This window comes from Orcinus orca, chromosome 12 (assembly GCF_937001465.1).
Source record: "Orcinus orca chromosome 12, mOrcOrc1.1, whole genome shotgun sequence".
Classification (NCBI taxonomy): domain Eukaryota; kingdom Metazoa; phylum Chordata; class Mammalia; order Artiodactyla; family Delphinidae; genus Orcinus; species Orcinus orca.
This window is the reverse complement of record NC_064570.1, coordinates 42995400-43017638: the sequence shown is the minus strand read 5'-3', so window position 1 is coordinate 43017638 and position 22239 is coordinate 42995400. Positions and strand designations below refer to the sequence as shown.

The 22239-nt window shown below is 32.6% G+C and overlaps 1 protein-coding gene across 1 annotated transcript in view; it reads left to right on the top strand.

The window, feature by feature from the left end:
* The window catches only part of KPNA5 (karyopherin subunit alpha 5), a 49485-nt gene extending 30097 nt beyond the window's left edge, over window positions 1-19388 (top strand). Inside the window, exons 8-14 of the mRNA XM_004264687.3 lie at window positions 320-419; window positions 3032-3195; window positions 5218-5296; window positions 7197-7322; window positions 7893-8020; window positions 10970-11148; window positions 15933-19388. Of these exons, the coding sequence (XP_004264735.1) occupies window positions 320-419; window positions 3032-3195; window positions 5218-5296; window positions 7197-7322; window positions 7893-8020; window positions 10970-11148; window positions 15933-16120 (964 nt within the window). The 3' untranslated portion in view covers window positions 16121-19388. The remainder of the gene's footprint in view (window positions 1-319; window positions 420-3031; window positions 3196-5217; window positions 5297-7196; window positions 7323-7892; window positions 8021-10969; window positions 11149-15932) is intronic.
* The last annotated feature ends 2851 nt before the right edge of the window (window positions 19389-22239 follow it).

Genomic DNA, 22239 nt, shown 5'->3' with positions numbered 1-22239 from the left:
ATCTAATAATATACTCTTTTTAAAATATAGAGAAATTAATAAGTCAGTTTACCATAGCACTCTTTATTTTGAACATGTTTTATATCTTATAAGAATCCATTCAGGTCATATTTTTAAAATTTTCAAAATAGAGCTGTGATATGTTTATTTTTGTTTCTGGAAATATAATGAATTTTTAAAAATTCCTTTTCCTATTTTACCAGGTCGGTTTGAATTCCTTCTAAAATATATTAAGAATTTTTATGTTATGATAGTAGAAAACAGCTAAAGAGGAAAAATGAATGTAAAGTGACAGTTCCTTTTTTCTTTTTCTTGGCAGGTTATTAACAAATTCAAACAGACTTACAACAACCAGAAATGCAGTATGGGCCCTCTCAAATTTATGTAGAGGCAAAAATCCTCCTCCAAACTTTAGTAAGGTATTTGTAAAATACAAAAATTAAGGAATCTGTCTACATAAACTTTTAAGTCTCCTTATTATAGAGTTTTAGAGATTAAAGGGACTTTACTCTTTTTTTAGTAATTACTTTTTTTATTGACTAGACAATATTTGCACATAGATAAAATCAAAAGATATACAATGGAAAGGCTCACTTTATTTTCCAAAAAAAAATGTCTGCCAAATATCTAAGACTGAGTAACGATTAACAGTCTTTTAAGTAAAAATGATATTCCCATGGGAAAAAATAGCTAATTCAGCTTGTAACTCAAATGAGTGTTTTTCCTGGGGATCACCATCTTACTTTTTTGATATGCAGAAGTGTTCTATGTGTATTCCCCATTTTATCTCACAATATATTCAGAAGACATATATTCAAGGGTTGAGATTTAATAAAATTAGTAATTTTTACTGCTTCTTCAAGGTTATTCTTCCTCCCCACTTTTAACTACAAGTGTGTGGACATGAAGAATACAAAGATCTGTGGTACATTTTGGTATCACTGCTTTGATTTGTGCAAATGTGCTGATAGTTTTACCCACCGTTTCTTTCTTTTTTTTTTTAATGTCTTAATTGGAGTATAATTGCTTTACAATGTGCGTTAGTTTCTGCTGTATAACAAAGTGAATCAGTTATATGTATACATATATCCCCTCTTTCTTGTGCCTCCCTCCCACCTTCCCTATCCCACCCCTCTAGGTGGTCACAAAGCACCTAGCTGATCTCCCTGTGCTATGCAGCTGCTTCCCACTAGCTATCTGTTTTACATTTGGTAGTGTATATATGTCAGTGCTACTTTTTCCCTTCTTCCCAGCTTACCCTTCCCCCTCCCCGTGTCCTCAAGTCCACTCTCTACCTCTGGATGTTTATTCCTGTCCTGCCCCTAGGTTCATCAGAACCTTTTTTTTTTTTTTTTTAGATTCCATATATATGTGTTAGCATACGGTATTTGTTTTTCTCTTTCTGACTTACTTCACTCTGTATGACACCCACCATTTCTTTTATATTTTTCATGCAAATGTCAACAAAATGAAAAAGGCCAATTATGTGTTAGTATAATTATGAAAATAGTTTTGGCATTAAAGACCCCCTAAAGTTTTCAAGGGGGTCCATGGACCACACTTTGAGAGCCACTGCCCTACAACACTGCTTAATATCTACCTAATTCCCTCTTCTTTAAGTCTTTGCTTAGAAGTTACCTGTTCCATGAGCTCTACCCTAACTACTGTATTTAGTGTAATCTATCACTATCCCCCAGCCACAGACCCCCACATTTTACTCTCATTTTTTAACACCTTTTAACATAATATGTGTTTATTATTTATATTAACTTAAAAAAAAATCTTCCTCTAAAATGTAAACTCTTTAGAGTTAGGAATCTTGGTCTTTTTTGTTTACTTACATATTCCAAACTTACAGTGTAATATCACATTAATAGGGCTTAAGACTTTTGTTAAGTAAATTTTCTGTGATTTTCTATGAGACAGATTCCTTTATCATTCAGATTTTTTTGAAATTTTATTTCCACAATCATATTTTATATTCTCAACAATAATTTTGTTTGTTCTTTGATTGCTCATCTTCATGTAGAATTTTGTTCTTTTATGGTTTCAGCAAATGTTCTTATCTGTGGATTTATAATTTTGGAAGTTTTCTTTTTTCTGATGTCTGTCTACATTTTTGTTTTGTTTATTGTTTGTTTGTCTTGATCTCTTTCCTACTGGAGGCTCTCCTCATATATCTGGTGATCCTTGACATGCTGGAAATACTCAGGAGGCAGGCACTAAAAAGCTGATTGGAAGATGGGTGTACAGGCTTGTTATCTTATGGGCTTCATTGTAGGATAATTGGGCAGCAAAACCATATTTTCTATGAGGAACTCAAAATTTCAGTATGTTTTCTAAAACCGTTTTGTTTCTCTAGAGACAGATTTTCCACTCTCCTATTGGAAGGTGGGTAGATTGGGTTGACTAGGTAATACCACTGGAGATCTGGGAGCTGGGAATTGCAAGAGGGCTGGAAGTTTTCAATTCAATCAGTATGTAACTTTTACTTAATCTCTATAGTTTCCAATCCAGTGTTTAATTTCAACCTCCTCTATGCTTGATACCCCAAAATTCAGTTTCTGTAGTTCACCAGTTGTGGTCAGGTATAAATGTCTACTGGACTCCTCAAAGATGAGACTTGTATTGCTATTTCTTCTTTTCCTTGTTTCTGAGAAGCCAGAAACAAATGCTTTTATTTTACTTTCTTAAAACTAGAACTCTGTAGGACTTTGTTTTTTAAATCATTGAGGGTGTGTGTGTATGATTTGGACATAGACAGGGCATCCCAAATACGTATTTAATTATTTTTAAGAACTTTAAATTACCACATATCTTATTCAATATAAGATAAATAGGAATCGTAATCAGTTTCATATTTATATATAGTTTTCATGATCATAATTTTAAAACAATAGGATGTCTTAGTTTCTCTGGTATTTTTGTAGCATTAAATTTTCATTTTAAACAGAGTAGAAACAATTTTCCTAAAGAAACTTTGTTTTAGATAGAGAAAAATTTTAAATACTGGCTCTTTCTTCCCTTCCAGGTTTCACCTTGCTTAAATGTCCTGTCACGATTGTTGTTTAGCAGTGACCCAGATGTATTAGCAGATGTGTGTTGGGCCCTTTCTTATCTCTCCGATGGATCCAATGATAAAATTCAAGCTGTCATTGATTCTGGAGTCTGTCGAAGATTGGTGGAACTTTTGATGTAACTATAATTTATGGTTAATAAGTGTATGATTGTGTTTTAAGTTTAGCAGTTAGAGTAATGGCCTTCTAAACATCTCAAGAATCACTATCTTCAGGAAGGATTGAAAAGCTACCAAGTCCACTCTGCAGAATAGCTATAATACTGAGAATTTGACCCTTAAACTTAGTTCTTATATCCTCTATTTGGAACTAATCAGTTTGTTAATGAATTTTACTAGTTTTAATCTCTTCAGGAATGGGCGGGACTTAATTCAACAAGTATTTATGAAATGCCTATTACCTGCTAGTTTTGTGCAATGTATTAGTGATATATGGAATACAGTTCCTGCTCTCACAGAACCAATAATCTAGTTAATTGTTCATTACAGTAATTAATTTGTGTATAAGTCCGTGCAGTGAAAGACATTTAGTATTTCACTTGTATTAAAGATCATGTTTCTTTTTGCTGGGCTGTTATTGCTACCTTCTTTAAAAAGAACAGATTTGCTTTACAAAGAAGTTAAAAAGTTGTAAGAAAACTTGTTTTAGAAAGATATTGTAGTTTCCTCATCCTCTTCTTTTAAAAAAGTGTATAATCTTTCATCCTTTCTTCTTTTGTCAGAAAACCATTAGGTAGGCCTAAACAAGGTAGATGGTAGAAAAAGAGAGGTTCGATAAGGGGTTGTAGCCCTAGCTTGAGGACAGCATCTGAGGAGGATGGGAAGGCAGATCCAACAGGGGGATCAGATCAGGACCCAGGTTAAGGATGGCACCCACTAGAGCAGAGCAGGTAAGCAGGCTGGAACAGGGGTTGGAGCCAACACACTATGGGATAGGATAGCAGCTTAGCTGGATCAGAAGACTGGTCATATATAGAGAGATTATGATCATGGAAGCCAGCTTCTTATTCTTAGAAAATGGAGATATACATATGAAAAGGAGAAAAGCCAAAATAATCTTGTGTTATTAGATCTGAAATAGAGGTATCAGTGTGAACTCATGGCTTTCATCATAAAAAGATAGATATAGAAAAAAATGTATATGTAAATATATGTGTATATATGTTATGTGTCCTCTTAGGGGCCTGAGAGCAGTGACACATCTGTACTAACAAGATGAGCACACCAAATGCATAAATCTTGGTTTTTAAACACTATTCTCCACCACATAGAGTTAACAGGTTCTTGAAGAAATGACTAACTCCAGGGCTGGGACTGAGAAAAAAATAAGATGAACCCAGAAAGTAATGAGTACTCAAAGAATAGAGAAATGTCAAAAGCCCACAGAAGTCCACTTGAAGGGACTCCTACTGCTTAAACCTGGGATGATTTGAGCATTGAAATAAATTGTAGTAACATAACTTATTGAATAAAATAGGAATCCATGAGTCCACACTAAAATAAGTAGATAGATCAATAGATAGAAAAGACACATAGTTGAAGTGATAGCATTAGAAAATCATCATGGGCAACAATACTAATAATTATTAATAATTCAGACAATAAATATCAAGATATGCTAAAACTTATGGTGAAAGTAGGTTAAGGAATGGGATTTTACATAGTCTAAAAGTAGTATTTCTTCACAAAACAATTATAAAGGGAAAAACAGTAGTGTTAAAGTGAAGAAATCTGGGAGACACCATCTTAAGTGACCAGAGGCCAGTGCCACTATAATGGACAAAATAGATACCATATGCCATCCAATACTATGTAATGAAAAGACTGTATAGCTTTTGTGACCTCAGCCAAAAGCATATAACTTGGTCTTAATCACTGAACAAAAAAACCCCCAAATAACTAGCTTGTGATTGTCAAAGGGAAAACTAAGGAACTGTTTTGAGTTGAAAGAGGCTAGAGAGACATGGGTGCAACACGTGATTCTGGGTTAGATTCTTTGTTATAGGAATATTACTGAGATAATTAGTGAAACTTGAATGGGATCTCTGGGTAGAGAGTATGCAAGAATTTTCTGTACAATTTTTGCAAATTTTCTTTAAATTTTAGTATAGTATGTAAGTTCATATTTTTATTACTTTTAGGCACAATGATTATAAAGTTGTATCACCTGCATTAAGAGCAGTTGGTAATATTGTGACTGGTGATGATATACAAACACAGGTGAGTTCAGACTTTAATGTGATGAACTGGTGACATAATGAACTTTAAGAAGTTTATCATGTTTCATACCACTTGATTACATATTAATCAAGATGTTATCATTACCATAATTATGCAGGCATCTACAATGTGACAGTAAGCATATTTTTGATAGTAAGCAATCCATCTCAGATACCTCTATCTGAAAGCACTATCCTAGACCTATATTGATGTAAAGAAGTACAAGATAGGAGTTCAGCTCTTGAGGGGTTTACAGTTCAATTGAGGAGAAAATATATATTGAAACAAAGCAAATTACCTGAGGTAGTATGTTTGCTGAGAACTGATTTGTCAGTAAATAGTATAAAAATTTAAAAAAGAGATCAGTGTGCTGAGAACTCTGTAGATTCCATAAAGGAGTTGGAACTAAAGCTAAATCTTAAAAGTGGAGAAGAATTTCAGCAGACTAGAAGAAATTCATGTGACTGTAGGTACAGAGACAGACGTGTGAGTTATGTTTAAGAAGCGTGAAACTTGACTGGTAAAGAAACTGCTAGTGAGATGGTGATTGGTTATAAATAGGTTAAAAGTGGGGTTGGAAATGGAAGGGCCTTTTATAGTAAATTGAAGACTGATTATGAGAATGGAAGGAATGATAGCAAGGAAACATTTCCAGATTGGTAACTAACTCTGTGTGTGTGTGTGTGTGTGTGTGTGTGTGTGTGTGTGTGTCTTTGTCTGCCTATCTTGGAGGATGGTGAGGTGTCAAGAAAAAAAGGTGTGTTGTCAGATTGACTTCAGATGTGGGGTGGTCTTTCTTGAAGACAGAAGCTTAAACTCTGAAACATTAAATCCTCCTTTGTTTGCCATCATAAAGTAAACTTTTTATTCTAATCTACATTCTTTCAGTTTTAATATTTTAAGGTCATATTTAGATACTTACCTTAGTTATCAAACAGATCTTTAGAAATTGATAGTTATTAATTTAAAATAGCTCTTTAAAATAAAATGCACTTCTAAACATACACTGTTTTGAGCAGAATTTCGGTGCACTGCTTCATATGTTTTTAACCAAGTAAACTTAATGTAAATCATTGTGGGTACTGTGAAAATGGAACATAATTAATCTTGCCATGGAATAAAGAATGTAAAGAGACAAAGCAGACTATACTTACTTAGAAAAGGAAAATGGAAAATGGAACAGTAAAAATTTTAATGAAACAAACAGACTTATACACATTAAGGTTTCGTAACAGTTATGGAATTAGATACTTTCAGACTGTTTGAGATATGTTGATAGACAGATATATTTTTCCCTGTATATTTTTTTCATTTGGCAAAACTTAGAGGATGGTTGCTGACCAATCACTAAATCTCTCTTCAAGTAGTTGTATCAGTCAAACTGTGAATGTATTTGTAAACTTGAAGGACACACCTCTGAATATGCTGCTTTTATTTGCAGATGAGTGGATTGAGAGCAGGGCACCTCACTACACCAACATTGAACAACTTTTGGCAAATTGGGAGGGTAGAAGACAGCAAGTGCTTAAGTTTTACTTTGAGAGGAATTGCTTTTTTCTTTTTTCTCAATGCAGTTAATGATTTTTAATGCAGAATGATTTTTGTGTTTCTAAGTAGTATTTTTCTTTGAAGTTTTGAATTTTATTTATTTTTTATACAGCAGTTTCTTATTAGTTATCTATTTTATACATATTAGTGTAGCTGTGTCAATCCCAATCTCCCAACCACTACCACCCCCTGCTTTCCCCCCTTGGTGGCCATACGTTTGTTCTCTACATCTGTGTCTCTATTTCTGCCCTGCAAACCGGTTCATCTGTACCAAATAATTAGTATATTTTTGTGTAGTTTTTCTCCAATAAAACTTTCTATTTCCATTTTTTGTTGATGTTGTTTGTTTTAGGTAATTTTAAATTGCTCTGCATTACCCTGTCTCTTACACTTATTGAGTAGCTCAAAGGAGTCAATCAGAAAAGAAGCCTGCTGGACTGTTTCAAACATCACTGCTGGAAATAGAGCTCAGATTCAGGTAAATACCTTTCAGATCTGAAAAAACAAGAAGATCTCAGGAGTCATTTTGGGCAAAAGTCAGCATTTTATCAGTGATTTGTTTTTAGTGAGTTACTAAAAAAAGATTCTTAAAAGATTCTTGAAAAGTGTTTTAAAAACTGGACTTTCCTCCTTTAAAATAATAACATTTACTTGTAGTAGGCATTCTAGTACCGTGCCTGACATTTAGTCTTTAAAAAGGGATTGAATTTTATTAGGCTTAAATATAAGTTAGGCAATGATCTTCCTCTCAAAGCTTTTAAATAATGATTTATTAGTGTCCCATCAAGCTCCTTGAGTCAGTGATGACTAATGCATTTTGATCAATCATATGTTGGTGCTTTATCATCTTTAAAATTTATATTCTGCTAATATATTCTCCAGTCTTAAAAAGAAAGTATGTGAAAGTTTGTTGGAAGATTGGAAATAAAATATTTCCAAAGGTGTTTCCAAAAAGTCATTTTAAAGCCAACAAGTTTCAAAATTCATCTACTTCCTAATATTTTTAAAATAGTATTTGCATTGATTATGATTATTTTTTTCTCCTCAGGGTGTTATAGATGCAAATATTTTTCCTGTATTAATTGAGATTCTTCAGAAAGCAGAGTTTCGCACCAGGAAAGAAGCAGCTTGGGCGATAACTAATGCGACATCAGGAGGCACTCCAGAACAGATAAGGTGTGAAACAGATTTTTTAAACTGTTTTATAAATGTAAATAGGACAAAATTTCAAATAATACATATTTTTTATTTGTTGATGAAACTAAAACATTATTTCTAAGTTTCTTAAGCATTTCTAATATGAAATGACAGCATTTGTTATATCAGTTATTCATTCACAGTGGTTTATTTTTTTCATTTAAAGTATAATTAACATCATTCTCCTTGGCAGACTACTTATGAAAAATCAGAGGTTTAAAAAATCGAAGAAGCCTGTGTTAATTTGAAAAATATACTATCATGGGCATTAAGTATTTTTTAGGTCATTAAAATCACATGCATATAACTTTATAAAATGGCTAATAAATTTAAATATCCACTTATTTAAAATAAAATTGAAACAGACATTCCTAATTGGTTGTTAGCTTTACCTATGGATAGTATCTCACTTTTATTTTTCCATAAATTATTCTTTTTTTTTCTTAGGATAGATTTTTGATTCTAGCCTTTTATTGTTTATTTGTTTCTTTTACTAACAATATAAATAATAGGTATATGGGCTTTGAAGTCAGCCTGCTTTCAAATCCTGTTCCTTTAATAAAAGATGTGTGACCTTTACAAAGTCATTTAGTCTCTCTAATCCACAGTTTTCTTCATTTTTTAAATGGATTCAATAATGGATAGTACCTTGTGGTAGTATGTTGACAATTAAATGTAATTTGTACATTTAAAGTGCTTTAGCATGGTGCCTAAACGTTAAGGTCTGTACTAAGATTAGCTATTATCATTATTATAATTTATTATAATTTTTATTATCAATTCCTAAATCTCTTTTCATCTTCTGCTTTCACTCTTTTTTTTTTTTTTGGCTGCACCTTGTAGCTTTCGGGATCTTAGTTCCCTAACCAGAGATAGAACCCATGCCCTCTGCAGTGGAAGCACAGAATCCTAATCATTGGATTGCCAGGGAATTCCCTGCTTTTACTCTTTTTTCCTTGATAGCAAAATTCTACTTTGCAATTCTATAAAAGCCTGACTTCCTACAGAATCTTCTTGTTCTGAGGATCCCTTCATGAAACTCAGGACTTTTTAGGTTTCTTGAAGTGACTATTTAGGAAATATTTTCTAATGCATATTTGATTTATTTCTTAATTTATAAAACAAGAAGTTAGTCTGCTATGCCATTTTACAAATCATGTAGAGGATTTTGAAATCTACTTATTGGGAGATCATTGTCTATTATTGCCTTCATTTCTACTGTTATCTTCTTTTCTCAGATTCATATCTCTACATGTTGATAACATCTGTCTGCTTTTTATTTTCCATTCCTCTTCTTTGATTTAATCAGTATTATTTCCATTTCATTTGTGTCATGAATACAAGCAGTAATAAAACAAGGTCTTTCATTTGTTCTAACTTGTATTTTTTTTAATGCTGGTGTTATTTTTATGTGCTTAGGGGCCCAAAGTTTGTCCACCTATAAACAGTTGTATTTTTTTCAATTTATTTTCATCTTTGTGTCTGTTCCATATATTATTCCTTAAAATGTATTAGTATGGGGCTTCCCTGGTGGCGCAGTGGTTGAGGGTCCGCCTGCTGATGCAGGGGACACGGGTTCGTGCCCCAGTCCGGGAAGATCCCACATGCTGCGGAGCGGCTGGGCCTGTGAGCCACGGCTGCTGAGCCTGCGCGTCCGGAGCCTGTGCTTTGCAACGGGAGAGGCCACAACAGTGAGAGGTCCGCGTGCCGCAAAAAAAAAAAAAAAAAGTATTAGTATGAATCAGGTGTCCAAACTGAGATCATTATTTTTCTAGCCAGTTTTCACTATTTCATTAACTCTACATATATGGGAAGAAGTCTTGATCTCAGATAAGGTTCAGCATGCATATCACTAATATTTACTGAGTGCCAGTTGTTGTGCTAAGTCGTTTCAATTATTGAGCATCAGCAGTGCATCAGATACTTTCAAGTATTTTCTTTTCTTTAACTTTATAACTCTGTGAGATAGTTATTCATTCAGCAATTATATTTGATCAGTCACAGTAATAATAGTATATGGCAAGTGAGTGCTCCAGTGAAGGTATGCACATTTAAAAAAGCCAGGGGGTGGGGGGATGGAAACTGTTACTGAATACCTGCAGTATTCTTACAGCAACCTTCTGTGTTTGGTACTATTATTATTCCCACTTAAGATGTGGAAACTGAGGCACAGAGAAGTTACTCAAAAATCACACAACTAATAAGGAGTGTAATTAGGACTTGAAGCCATGCAGCCTGGCTTTAGAGCATATTTAATATGGACTTCAGGACATGCTTAATGTGGACTTTTTGCCAAGTGAACAAATCAGTTACTTTAAGGAGCTAATAACAACTAGAAAAGGAAAAAAGCATTAGGAAATGAGTAGAATAGTTTTTGTGATCATTATTTATTAAAATTATTCACAACATGCCCTGTTTTGCTCCTAGAAGCCGTCTATGCTTCTGAAACATAGCAGATGTTTTAGAACATTAACTACAATTGTTTTTGTGGGAAATTTCCTGAAGTTTGATTTAGATGTCTTCTCCATCTTCATTTCTACCTATCCCCATATGACTCCATGTGTTTCATGGGCTAACTAACCATAAAAATCAAAACCAAAAATAAACCTTGAGCCCATTATTCTTAGTGCTCATATGCTATGCAAAAACAGGTGTAAGTACCAATTTGCTTGCATGTATTTTTTTCTAATATTTGTAATACCATTTATTGCTAATTATGTTAAATTATGAAACTAGGAGAGTAAGAATTTTCAGGTTCCTATGTAAGTGAAAATTTAAATTTTTTGATGTTTTAGATTATATAGGAATACTTAATTGTTTATGTAGCATTTCGCTGAAGAATATTTTCATGTCATTGCTATAAATAATATTTATTTAAATCTTTTAAAATGTTTTTTCCCCACTTTTCTTTTTTTAATTACTCTGAAGGTATTTGGTAGCCTTAGGCTGCATTAAACCACTTTGTGACCTATTGACTGTTATGGACTCTAAAATAGTCCAAGTGGCTTTAAATGGACTTGAAAATATTTTACGTCTTGGAGAACAAGAATGTAAGCAGAATGGAATAGGCATTAATCCATACTGTGCCCTCATTGAAGAAGCATATGGTAAGCAGTCAAAAATTTATAATTACTATCAATTTTTTTAATTGAGATACAAGTGATATATTGGTTTCATGTATATAACATAGTGATTCAATATTTGTATATACTGCAAAATGAGCATAATAATTTTAGTTCATGTCATGAAACATAGTTAAAAATTTTTTTCTTGTAATGAGAACTCTTCAGATTTACTGTCTTAGAAGCTTTCAAACATACAATACAGTATTATTAACTATAGTCCCCATTGCTGTACATTACTTCCCCAAAGCTTGTACAAACTAGAAGTTTGTGCCTTTTGGCAGCCCCTTTCACCCATATAATTCACCCCCCACCTGCTGCCTCTGGCAACCGCCAATCTGTCTGTGCTCTGTATCTATGAGCTCGTTTTTTGTTTGTTTGTTTGTTTGTTTGTTTTTTTAGATTCTACATATAAGTGATATTATACAGTATTTGTCTTTAACTATGACTTGTTTCACTGACTGTAATGTCCTTAGGGTCCATCCAGGTTGTTGCAAATGGCAAGATTTCCTTCTTTTTTATGGCTGAATAATATTCCACTGTGTGTGGAATGAATATATATATATATACACACACATATATATACACACACATATACATATACATTTTCTTATCCATTCATTCTTTGATGGATACTTAGATTGCTTCCATGTCTGGGCTATTGCAAATAATGCTGAAGTGAACATGAGGGTTCATATATTTTTTGAGTTAGTGTTTTCATTTTCTTCAGATAAATGCCCAGAAGTAGAATTGCTGGATTATACAACACTTATATTTTTAATTTTTTGAGGAGCCTCTGTACTGTTTTCCATAGTGGTTGCATCAGTTTACATTCCCACCAACACTGCACAAGGGTTCCCTTTCTCCACATCCTTGCCAACGCTTATCTTGTCTTTTTCATAATAGTTATTCTAACAGGTGTAAAGTGATACCTTGTTGTGGTTTTGATTTGCATTTCCCTGATGATTAATGATGTTGAGCATCTTTTCATGTACCTGCTGGCCATCTGTGTATCTCCTTTGGAAAAATGTCCATTCAGATCTTCTGCCCATTTTTTAATTGGATAGTTTGGTTTTATGCTATTGAGTTGTATGAATTCTTTATATATTTTGGATATTAAGCCCCTACCAGGTATATGATTTGCAAGTACTTTCTCTCATTTCATAGGTTATCTTTTCATATTATTGTTTTCCTTTGCTGTGCAGAAGTTTTTTAGTGTGATGTGGTCCCACTTGTTTATCTTTACTTTTGTGGTCTTTTCTTCTGGCATCAACTTCAAAATTCAAAAAACCATCGCCAAGACCAGTGTCGAGGAGCTTACCACCTATATTTTCTTCTAGGAGTTTTATGGTTTCATGTGTTACATTTGAGTCTTTAATCCATTTGGAGTTAGCTTTTGAGTATGGTGTAAGATGGTGGTCCAGTTTCATTCTTTTGCATGTAGCTATCATTTTCACAGCATCACTTATTGAAAAGACTGTCCTTTTCCCCCATTGCATATTCTTGGCTCCTTTGTCATAAATTAATTGACTATATATGTGGGTTTATTTCTGGGCTCTCTACTCTGTTCCACTGATCTGCTTATATGCCAATACTATACTGTTTTGGTTATTATAGCTTTATAATATAGTGTGTAAATCAGGGAACATGATACCTCCAGCTGTGTTCTTCTTTCTCAAGATTTCTTTGGCTATTTGGGTTCTTTTGTGGTTCTATACAAATTTCAGATTAATTGTTATATTTCTGTGAAAAATGCCGTTGGAATTTTGATGGAGATTGTATTGGATCTGTAGATTGCTTTGGATAGTATGAACATTTTAACAGTATTAATTCTTCTAATCCATGAGCATAGAATGTCTTTCTGTTTATGTGTGTCTTCTTTAGTTTCTTTCATCATAGTTTTCATGGTACAGGTCTTTCATGAACCTCCTTGGTTAAGTTTATTCCAAGGCATTTTATTCTTTTTGATGGAATTGTAAATGGGATTGTTTTCCTTATTTCTCTTTCTGATAGTTTGTTACTAGGGTATAGAAATGCAACAGATTTTTGTATATTGATTTTATATCCTGTGGCTTTACTGAATTCATTGATTAGTTATAACAGTTTTTTGGTGGGGTCTACAATTTTCTGTATATAATATGTCATCTGCAAATGGTGACAGTTTTACTTCTTCATTTCTGAATTGAATGACTTTTCTTTTTATTGCCTAATTGCTCTGGCTAGGACTTCCATTACTATGTTGAATAAAAGTGATGAGAATGGACAATCTTGTCTTGTTCCTGATCTTCGAGGAAAAGCTTTCAGCTTTCCACTGTTGAGTATGATGTTACCTGTGGGCTTGTCATATATGGCCTTTATTATGTTAAGGTACATTCACTATATACCCACTTTGTTGAGAGTTAGTCAATTCTTAATTATCTACCATAGGCATTTTCCCCCTCTAATTCTATAAAAATATTTTGTGTAAAAGCAGTATAATATTTTTGATATCTTTTTTTTACAGTTACCCTTAATTCTATTATCCTAACAATTTCTTTTTATTATTTACCATCCTTTTTACATTGTCCTTATGCAGAATTAGTTTACATTGATATAATTGCAGTCCATGTATAGTTTGGTGTTCTACTTTCAACATTTTGGAGAAATTTTACATTTTCTCCAAACAATACATAATTTCTATGATTTGCATAATTTTCTGTGATTTGCAATAGCCACATAATGTTATAAAAAGAGAATGTTGCCTGCTGTTTTAGCCATATTAAGTGGGGTTTTAGCCACACTCTTGTAGTTGACCATTAGTTTGTTTCCAATTCGTTTTGCACTTTACATATGCCAAAATAAACATCTTTCTGATGCTTATTTTTTAATATTTTTATTAAAAATATATCATTAATATATTTTAATATTTATAATATACAAATAATACAAAATATACAAACATATAATATTTATTAATATTTTTCTTCTGTTGAGTTAATACTTGGGGATAAAATTTCAAGGATATTATTGCTGAGCTTGGGCACAAACTTCTTTTTAAGTTTTTGATATGTTTTCTCATTTTGCTTTCTGAAGGCATGTTACTCGGCAGTGTCACTGCCTCTTACTTGTTTTGTTGATTTTGCTGATTTAGCCAATGTAAAATGGTACCACCAAGTTGTTTTTATGTGTTTCTTGTTTTATTTCATGTAGAAAGTGGTGTGTATTTTCCATGTGTTAGTATATTTCCTTATCTCAATTACATCTTTATTATACTTTGTCCAGTTACCAACTTGTCATTTTTTGTAAAAATTTGAATTTTATAGTTTATTTTAATACAGCTTTTCTCCCATCCTTTTTACCTTTTTAATTTAATGAGATAAACTGTGTTCTTTTATAATTAATAAATGGTTCAGCCTAATATTCTATTCCTTCAAAGTTTACAAAGTCATTGTCCTCACAGAGATTTGATGAAAATTATTTTATTTATTGGCTAGATTTTTCTGATTGGAGTCTTAAGATATTTAACTTAACTCACATGGAATTTATTTTAGGATAACACATGAATCTAAGTCAGTATTTTTTCCTCTCAATATATTTCCATTAAATATTCACTTTCTGTCTTAAGTCCTATTATATTATATGGTTGAGTCAAGCTTTTATTTGTGATTCTTGAACCAAGCCTGGGAGATCACTTTGCCTTTATTTCAAATTATATAATGTCAATGGTTAAAACATCATATAAATAAAAGTTATCAATCACTGATATAAGAATATTTCCCTACTACAATCATTATTTTGATCCCAAGTTATACTAGAGTTTAGGCTATTCTATGATTGTATATAGATATGACTACTTTGCTTATTCCTTATATCCTGCAATCATATAATTGAAGAGGTTTATCTGTAATAAGTGAAAAAGATTTTTAGCATCACCCAGACTTGTATGTAGATTATTTTCTTGTGAGCAATAAACTAGAGCACTGTAGATTCTCCTTATACTATTGAAATGAGCTTTTTCAGTTTCACTTATAGGCTGTATTGGATTTGCAAATAGTATTCATTTATCCTTATTGATACCTTTTGGCTCATTCTGTGAGAGAACTTGTGTGGTAGCTTGCTTGTATTTTAGTTTTTTTCTTTTTATTTTGTTGCTTTCCCTTTTTGTGCTTTTTATTTAGCACAGTTACTCTGGAAACAACTTGTGGAGTTACATAATGTAAAACTGTCATTTTAAAATTCAGAAACTAAAGTACAGAGGAACCAAACTTATTTGGGAAAAATCACACAACTGAAAGGGTGGAGTCTATGATCTTCCTACTCCCCAGCCTGTGCTTATTCTTCATACCACATTGCCCCATTCTTTCATTCTTGAAGTATAAGGCATAAGTGTTGGCTATCAGTATGTGCAAAAATTAGATTAAAGTTATGATATCACTTATATGTAGAATCTAAAAAATACTACAAACTAGTGAATATAACAAAAAAGAAGCAGACTCTTATAGAGTAAACTAGTGGTTACCTGTGGGGTGGGGGAGTGGGAAGTACAAACTATTGGGTGTAAGATAGGCTCAAGGATGTAGTATACAGCACAGGGAATATAGCCAATATTTTGTAATAACTGTAAATGGAAAGTAACCTTTAAAAATTATATTTTCATCTTTTTAATTAGATAAAAATAACAATCCAATTGCCAGTGGACTGATGGATGCTATTGATTCATTATTTTGACTTAAATGTATGTTGAAATTCGAGTAACAACTTTGTTTTTGACATATGCTTTGCGTTAATAGGCCTGGATAAAATCGAATTTCTTCAAAGTCATGAAAATCAGGAAATTTACCAAAAGGCTTTTGATCTGATTGAACATTACTTTGGTGTAGAAGATGACGACTCCAGTATTGTACCTCACGTGGATGAAAACCAACAACAGTTTGTATTTCAGCAGCAGGAAGCACCAATGGAAGGGTTTCAACTTTAACTTGGTAGGAGGAAAAATTAATGGCTAAAAAGGGTAGCTTCAGATATCTCCCTTTTCTTGTAATGTCATTAGGAATATTTGATGTGTTTTTATGTAGAACAAAAAAGAGACGTTAATGCACTTTTAAAAAGCAAAACAAAACAAGTTTCCATCCATATGCAACCTTTTATTATAGTTTTGTTGTTATTTTGGTGTGCCTGTATATATGTCTTTCATTGTTTTTTTTGTATCTATTTGTGAACAGTTAAATACATTATGAGATTATTTAATAATTTAAGCCTGAAAAGGAAAACTTTAGTAAAGTATTACAATAATGGTTCTGAATTTTTCTAGCATTCTTAGAAACTGCACATTAGCAGTACAGCTGTCGATAATTGCATTTTGGCAGTAAGTTTGATATGCCCATTCTTTACTAAATCTACCTCTCAAAGCAAAAACAAAACAAAAGAGCTTCAGAAGCATGAAACAGAGAAAAAGCTAAATTAGAATGTGAAAATAGCTATTACCTTAAATTATAAATCACTGTGCTATAAGTTATACTTTGCAAAAAAAAAATTACTACAGAAAACCTGTAAAAGTTACTTATAAAATACAGAAGAAATATTGTACTGATAATCAATTAAAATGTGGCAATTGTGAAGAAAGAAGCTGTTCTTCATGTTGAACACATTAAAATGATTACACAACATTTAAATGTTTGTGTTTTTAACATATAAATGCTATTATATTAGTATATTTTGTATTTTGACCAAATATGCCAACATTTTTGAAATAGTGTTTTTTTATTTTTTCACTGCTCATTTTAAAGAGCATCATGAGATGCCATCATGAATCTAAAGTAGTGCTGCATAGCAAAAATAATACTGTATTCCTTTCTCTGATTTTTCAGAGCAGTAATTGAAAAGTTTCACTTTCTATGTAATAATGAACTTAGGTACTTGAATGGCAAAATTCTCCTGAAGAAATCACCTTGTTATGTGTTAAATTTTATTAAATGGACTTAATGGTTTGGACACAAAAGGATGCTATTCATGAAAATTACTAAGGATTCTTTAATTGGTTGAACCCTATATTAGGATTTTTTTCCCCTTTGGTGATCCTCAAAGGGTCAAACTGCTGCTTGTTAATGAACCATCGTATTAGATTACATTTGTATCAGATTTGTCAATATAATGTATGTGTTTATGTATTAACAGCAAAAACCTCTTCATACTGTGAAACTTTAAAAAAAAGTTTCAATAGAAAATTATATATATATATTTATTTACAGATACATATATATGTGTGTGTCTGTGTGTTTTTCTCACAGTACTATACTTGGTAGTTTTCTAAGCAGATATGGTACTGTTGAATCAGTCTTTTCATTATTATAGTTATGTGCAGGCTATTTACATTTCCAATTGTATACCTAAAATACTTGTTTAAAAATTAGTTTACTGATGTTTTAAGATGGGAACTAAAAGCATTTTTGATATGATTCATAGTCTATTCTGTAAAGAAGGTTTCATTTATGATAGCATTTATAATGTTTCTGCTGGAAATCAGAGGTATGTTACAAGAAGGAAATGTATATAGGAGTACTTTTAAATAGTATGACACTTTGTAAATTAAATATCATGAAACTAAGCTTTTGGCAAGACACTTAAAAACCTACAAGCTATACAATACAGGTTTAAATGGTGTCCACAATGCTGACTGCATCTGCCAAACCTCTTTTATATTGTTAAGTAGAAGATTGTATCTGTGCCCTTTTTATTGTAGTAGAAGTTATGAAGTTCAGTATATGTATATTCAAAAGAACAGGGTAGTTATATTAAAGATCACCAAATTGATGGTGAATTTATCAGATAAACACTTTTTTGTGATGCAGATAGTTTATAAGTATCAGGTGACAGGGTGTTCCACTCTTTCTAATCAATTGAACTTGTTAATGCAGCATAATTCATAAACTAACCAGCTGTGCCTGCTTTTTTTTTGAGGACCCTGTAGTCACATTAATAAATCTTTAAGCTAAGTCTTTCAAACAAAATAGTTCTTACAGAAGGAAAAATAATAGAAATAATAGAATGACCTTTGAGGGGAGGATTTTTAAATTTTTGCCAGTGAAATAAGCATTATATCTCTAAGTATAGAATTTGACCATATTTTAAGCATTTATATATAAAATTATATTTAATTCATTGGATCTGTTACTTGGGTAATTAATTTGATTAGATGTGAATGCAAGGGGTAATATGTAATAGTTGGTGTGGTGATGACTTTATTGAACCAATACTAGCAAATACTTTGTTCCTACAAATTTTTTTAATATGACTACTCTTTTCAAATGTACTATTTTAAATGCTCCAAAATGTATTTTCATTAATCTTCACTGACCCTTGTGGGAAAAATTTTCTTTTTTCAACTTGCTTTCCTAAGATTTATTATATTTTAATCCGAGAGAAACTGTGCCAAAAAGAAAACAATGAAAACATGTTGTAAAAGGGCAATGCATGCAACATTAATGTAAAAATCAAGAGAATACTTGAAAGAGTCCTTTACATTTATTGAATTAAATTCGGTGTTTTATTTTTGTCTGAATTTGAATTTTTACTAGCTAATCTATGCAATTATGCTTACTTGTTTTATATTTGTAAGTACTTGACTCAATGCCCTGGGGTTTTTTTTACTCTAAGTTTTATTTTGAAAATTGTTCCTAGAACTTAATTTTTAGTGTTATTTTGTTCACTTCCTGGTAGCACTAGAACAAGCAAGCAAAAAATAAAAACCAAAAAAAAGTGATAAAATCTGTTGGCACAGAAACAGCATATCATTTGGTAACTGTAAAACCTATTTGCAGATAAAGGTTGATTTTTTGGATAAAGGACTTTTGTTGGACAAAGCATTACCTTTGCCTTCATATTTTTTCTTCTCTCAAGAAGGAGCATTATGGATAAAGTAATTATAATACAAAGTCTTCGTGGATTTTTGTTGCTGTTCTAAATTCAGCAATCTACTGGCTGCTTTGTGAAACTGTGAAATCAAAGTAATTGTTGTTAACCTTTACTCATTTTAGTTCATAGCATTACTGTTTTATGAAATGTAACATATTAGGAGCCAATATGATGGATCTCTAAAAGGATAATGCATCTTTAAATTCTAATTGGGAAGTGGGATGAGGGGAAGATATTCTTGCCAAACTAAATAAACCAACATTTGAGTAGTATGCAATATTATGAAATGTTACAGCACTATATTAAAAATAATAAAATACTATTTTACGATTGCATTTATATAAGTGTTTCATTTGTTTTCACTTATGATTGTATATGCCTAATAAAGCAAAAATAGATGCCCTGATTCATTAAAATTCCATCCCCTTTCTAAAACCAGTAAGATTTCATTGGTAGCATTATCTGATAAAGTAGTATGTTGCTTTTATTTTAGAACTTGTATATTCAGCTGTAACGGGGAACATATCCAATTTATCTTTGTAGCTCAAGTCTTGGCAGCTAGTGGGACATTCACATGTTTCAGCTGAGATTATTTTTCTTTTTCTGTTATTTTAATGCAGTACAATGCATTTATTTAAGGCTTAGAGTTTTAAACCTAATAAATACGAGGGAATGTCTGATTTAACTTCCTTAATATACTGTGAAACACAAAATCACACAGTAGGCAAGCTAAGGCCCTCCTAGCTTACTGTTTTTATTTTTTTCTTCTTCCATTACCATGGTTTTCTGTTGTTCATTTTTTTTGTGGGGGGGGGGTGTTTGTTTGTTTTGGCTGGCGTCATTTCCTTCAGTATTTGAAACTATGTTAATCACAGAGTAGTGAAACTAATTGGATCAATTATTTTTAGGGTTTCTTGCTCCCAGTAAAGTGGTCAGCAATTTTAGTGGGAAATGAATTCCTGAAAATGTATGAAAATATAATGTACAGGTCAAACAATAGATTTAAACACGCAGTGGAGTTCCCATCGCAGAAATCCTTAAGTATACCCTTTAATTATGTGTTTGCTCAGTTGTATATTTGTTCTTTCATTTTTTTCCTTTCATATTTGAACAGTTTACCACTGAAATTAAATGAGCATATGATTCCCCCCTTTCAGGACATCTAATGATTTTCATGTTTGCTTCAGTAGTTTAAGTTTTAAGAGATACATACATCATATCATTATTAGTAGCACTTTAACATTTCAATTTTCCATTCTGTTTTGAAATAAAAATTTCAAGTAGTTGCACTTGCAAGCACTGCTCTATAGCACTACCAGAACTAAAATGTTGATTGGGAGCAACTCCACCAAGTAAAGAGCTTGGAGTGTTCACTAGTTTATGAATAAATATTTAAATTTGGAAACAGTAGGCAGTTTAGGGAATTTAATGTGCAATTCCCCAAAGTACCTGTTATTTAAAAATGGGGAGTTTTAAACTTTGGACAGTATTACTTTTGAGGGATCCCTCCTGTTCCCTTTCAGTTATGGTTGTTTTCTTAAACTGTTCTAAAAAAGCATGGCAAAATTTAATATATTCTTTGTTTAGGGTTTCAGCATGACTATTTTCTGAGCATTCCAATTTTTTTTTCTTTTTACATCTTTATTGGAGTATAATTGCTTTACAACGGTGTGTTAGTTTCTGCTTTATAACAAAGTGAATCAGTTATACATATGCCTATGTTCCCATATCTCCTCCCTCTTGCGTCTCCCTCCCTTCCACCCTCCCTATTCCACCCCTCTAGGTGGTCACAAACCACCAAGCTGATCTCCCTGTGCTATGCGGCTGCTTCCCACTAGCTATCTACCTTATGTTTGGTAGTGTATATATGTCCATGCCACTCTCTCGCTTTGTCACAGCTTACCCTTCCCCCTCCCCATATCCTCAAGTCCATTCTCTAGTAGGTCTCTGTCTTTATTCCTGTCTTACCCCTAGGTTCTTCATGACATTTTTTCCCCTTAAATTCCATATATATGTGTTAGCATACAGTATTTGTTTTTCTCTTTCTGACTTACTTCACTCTGTATGACAGACTCTAGGTCCATCCACCTCATTACAAATAGCTCAGTTTTGTTTCTTTTTCTGGGTGAGTAATATTCCATTGTATATATGTGCCACATCCTCTATCCATTCATCCGATGATGGACACTTAGGTTGTTTCCATCTCCTGGCTATTGTAAATAGAGCTGCAATAAACATTTTGGTACATGACTCTTTTTGAATTATGGTTTTCTCAGGGTATATGCCCAGTAGTGGGATTGCTGGGTCATACGGTAGTTCTATTTGTAGTTTTTTAAAGAACCTACATACTGTTCTCCATAGTGGCTGTACCAATTCACATTCCCACCAGCAGTGCAAGAGTGTTCCCTTTTCTCTGCACCCTCTCCAGCATTTATTGTTTCTAGATTTTTTGATGATGGCCATTCTGACTGGTGGGATATGATATCTCATTGTAGTTTTGATTTGCATTTCTCTAATGATTAATGATGTTGAGCATTCTTTCATGTGTTTGTTGGCAGTCTGTATATCTTCTTTGGAGAAGTGTCTATTTAGGTCTTCTGCCCATTTCTGGACTGGGTTATTTGTTTTTTTGTTATTGAGCTGCATGAGCTGCTTGTAAATTTTGGAGATTAATCCTTTGTCAGTTGCTTCATTTGCAAATATTTTCTCCCATTCTGAGGGTTGTCTTTTGGTCTTGTTTATGGTTTCCTTTGCTGTGCAAAAGCTTTGAAGTTTCATTAGGTCCCATTTGTTTATTTTTGATTTTATTTCCATTTCTCTAGGACGTGGGTCAAAAAGGATCTTGCTGTGACTTATGTCATAGAGTGTTCTGCCTATGTTTTCCTCTAAGAGTTTGGTAGTTTCTGGCCTTACATTTAGGTCTTTAATCCATTTTGATCTTATTTTTGTGTATGGTGTTAGGGAGTGATCTAATCTCATACTTTTACATGTAGCTGTCCAGTTTTCCCAGCACCACTTATTGAAGAGGCTGTCCTTTCTCCACTGTACATTCCTGCCTCCTTTATCAAAGATGAGGTGACCATATGTGCGTGGGTTTATCTCTGGGCTTTCTATCCTGTTCCATTGATCTATATTTCTGTTTTTGTGCCAGTACCATACTGTCTTGATTACTGTAGCTTTGTAGTA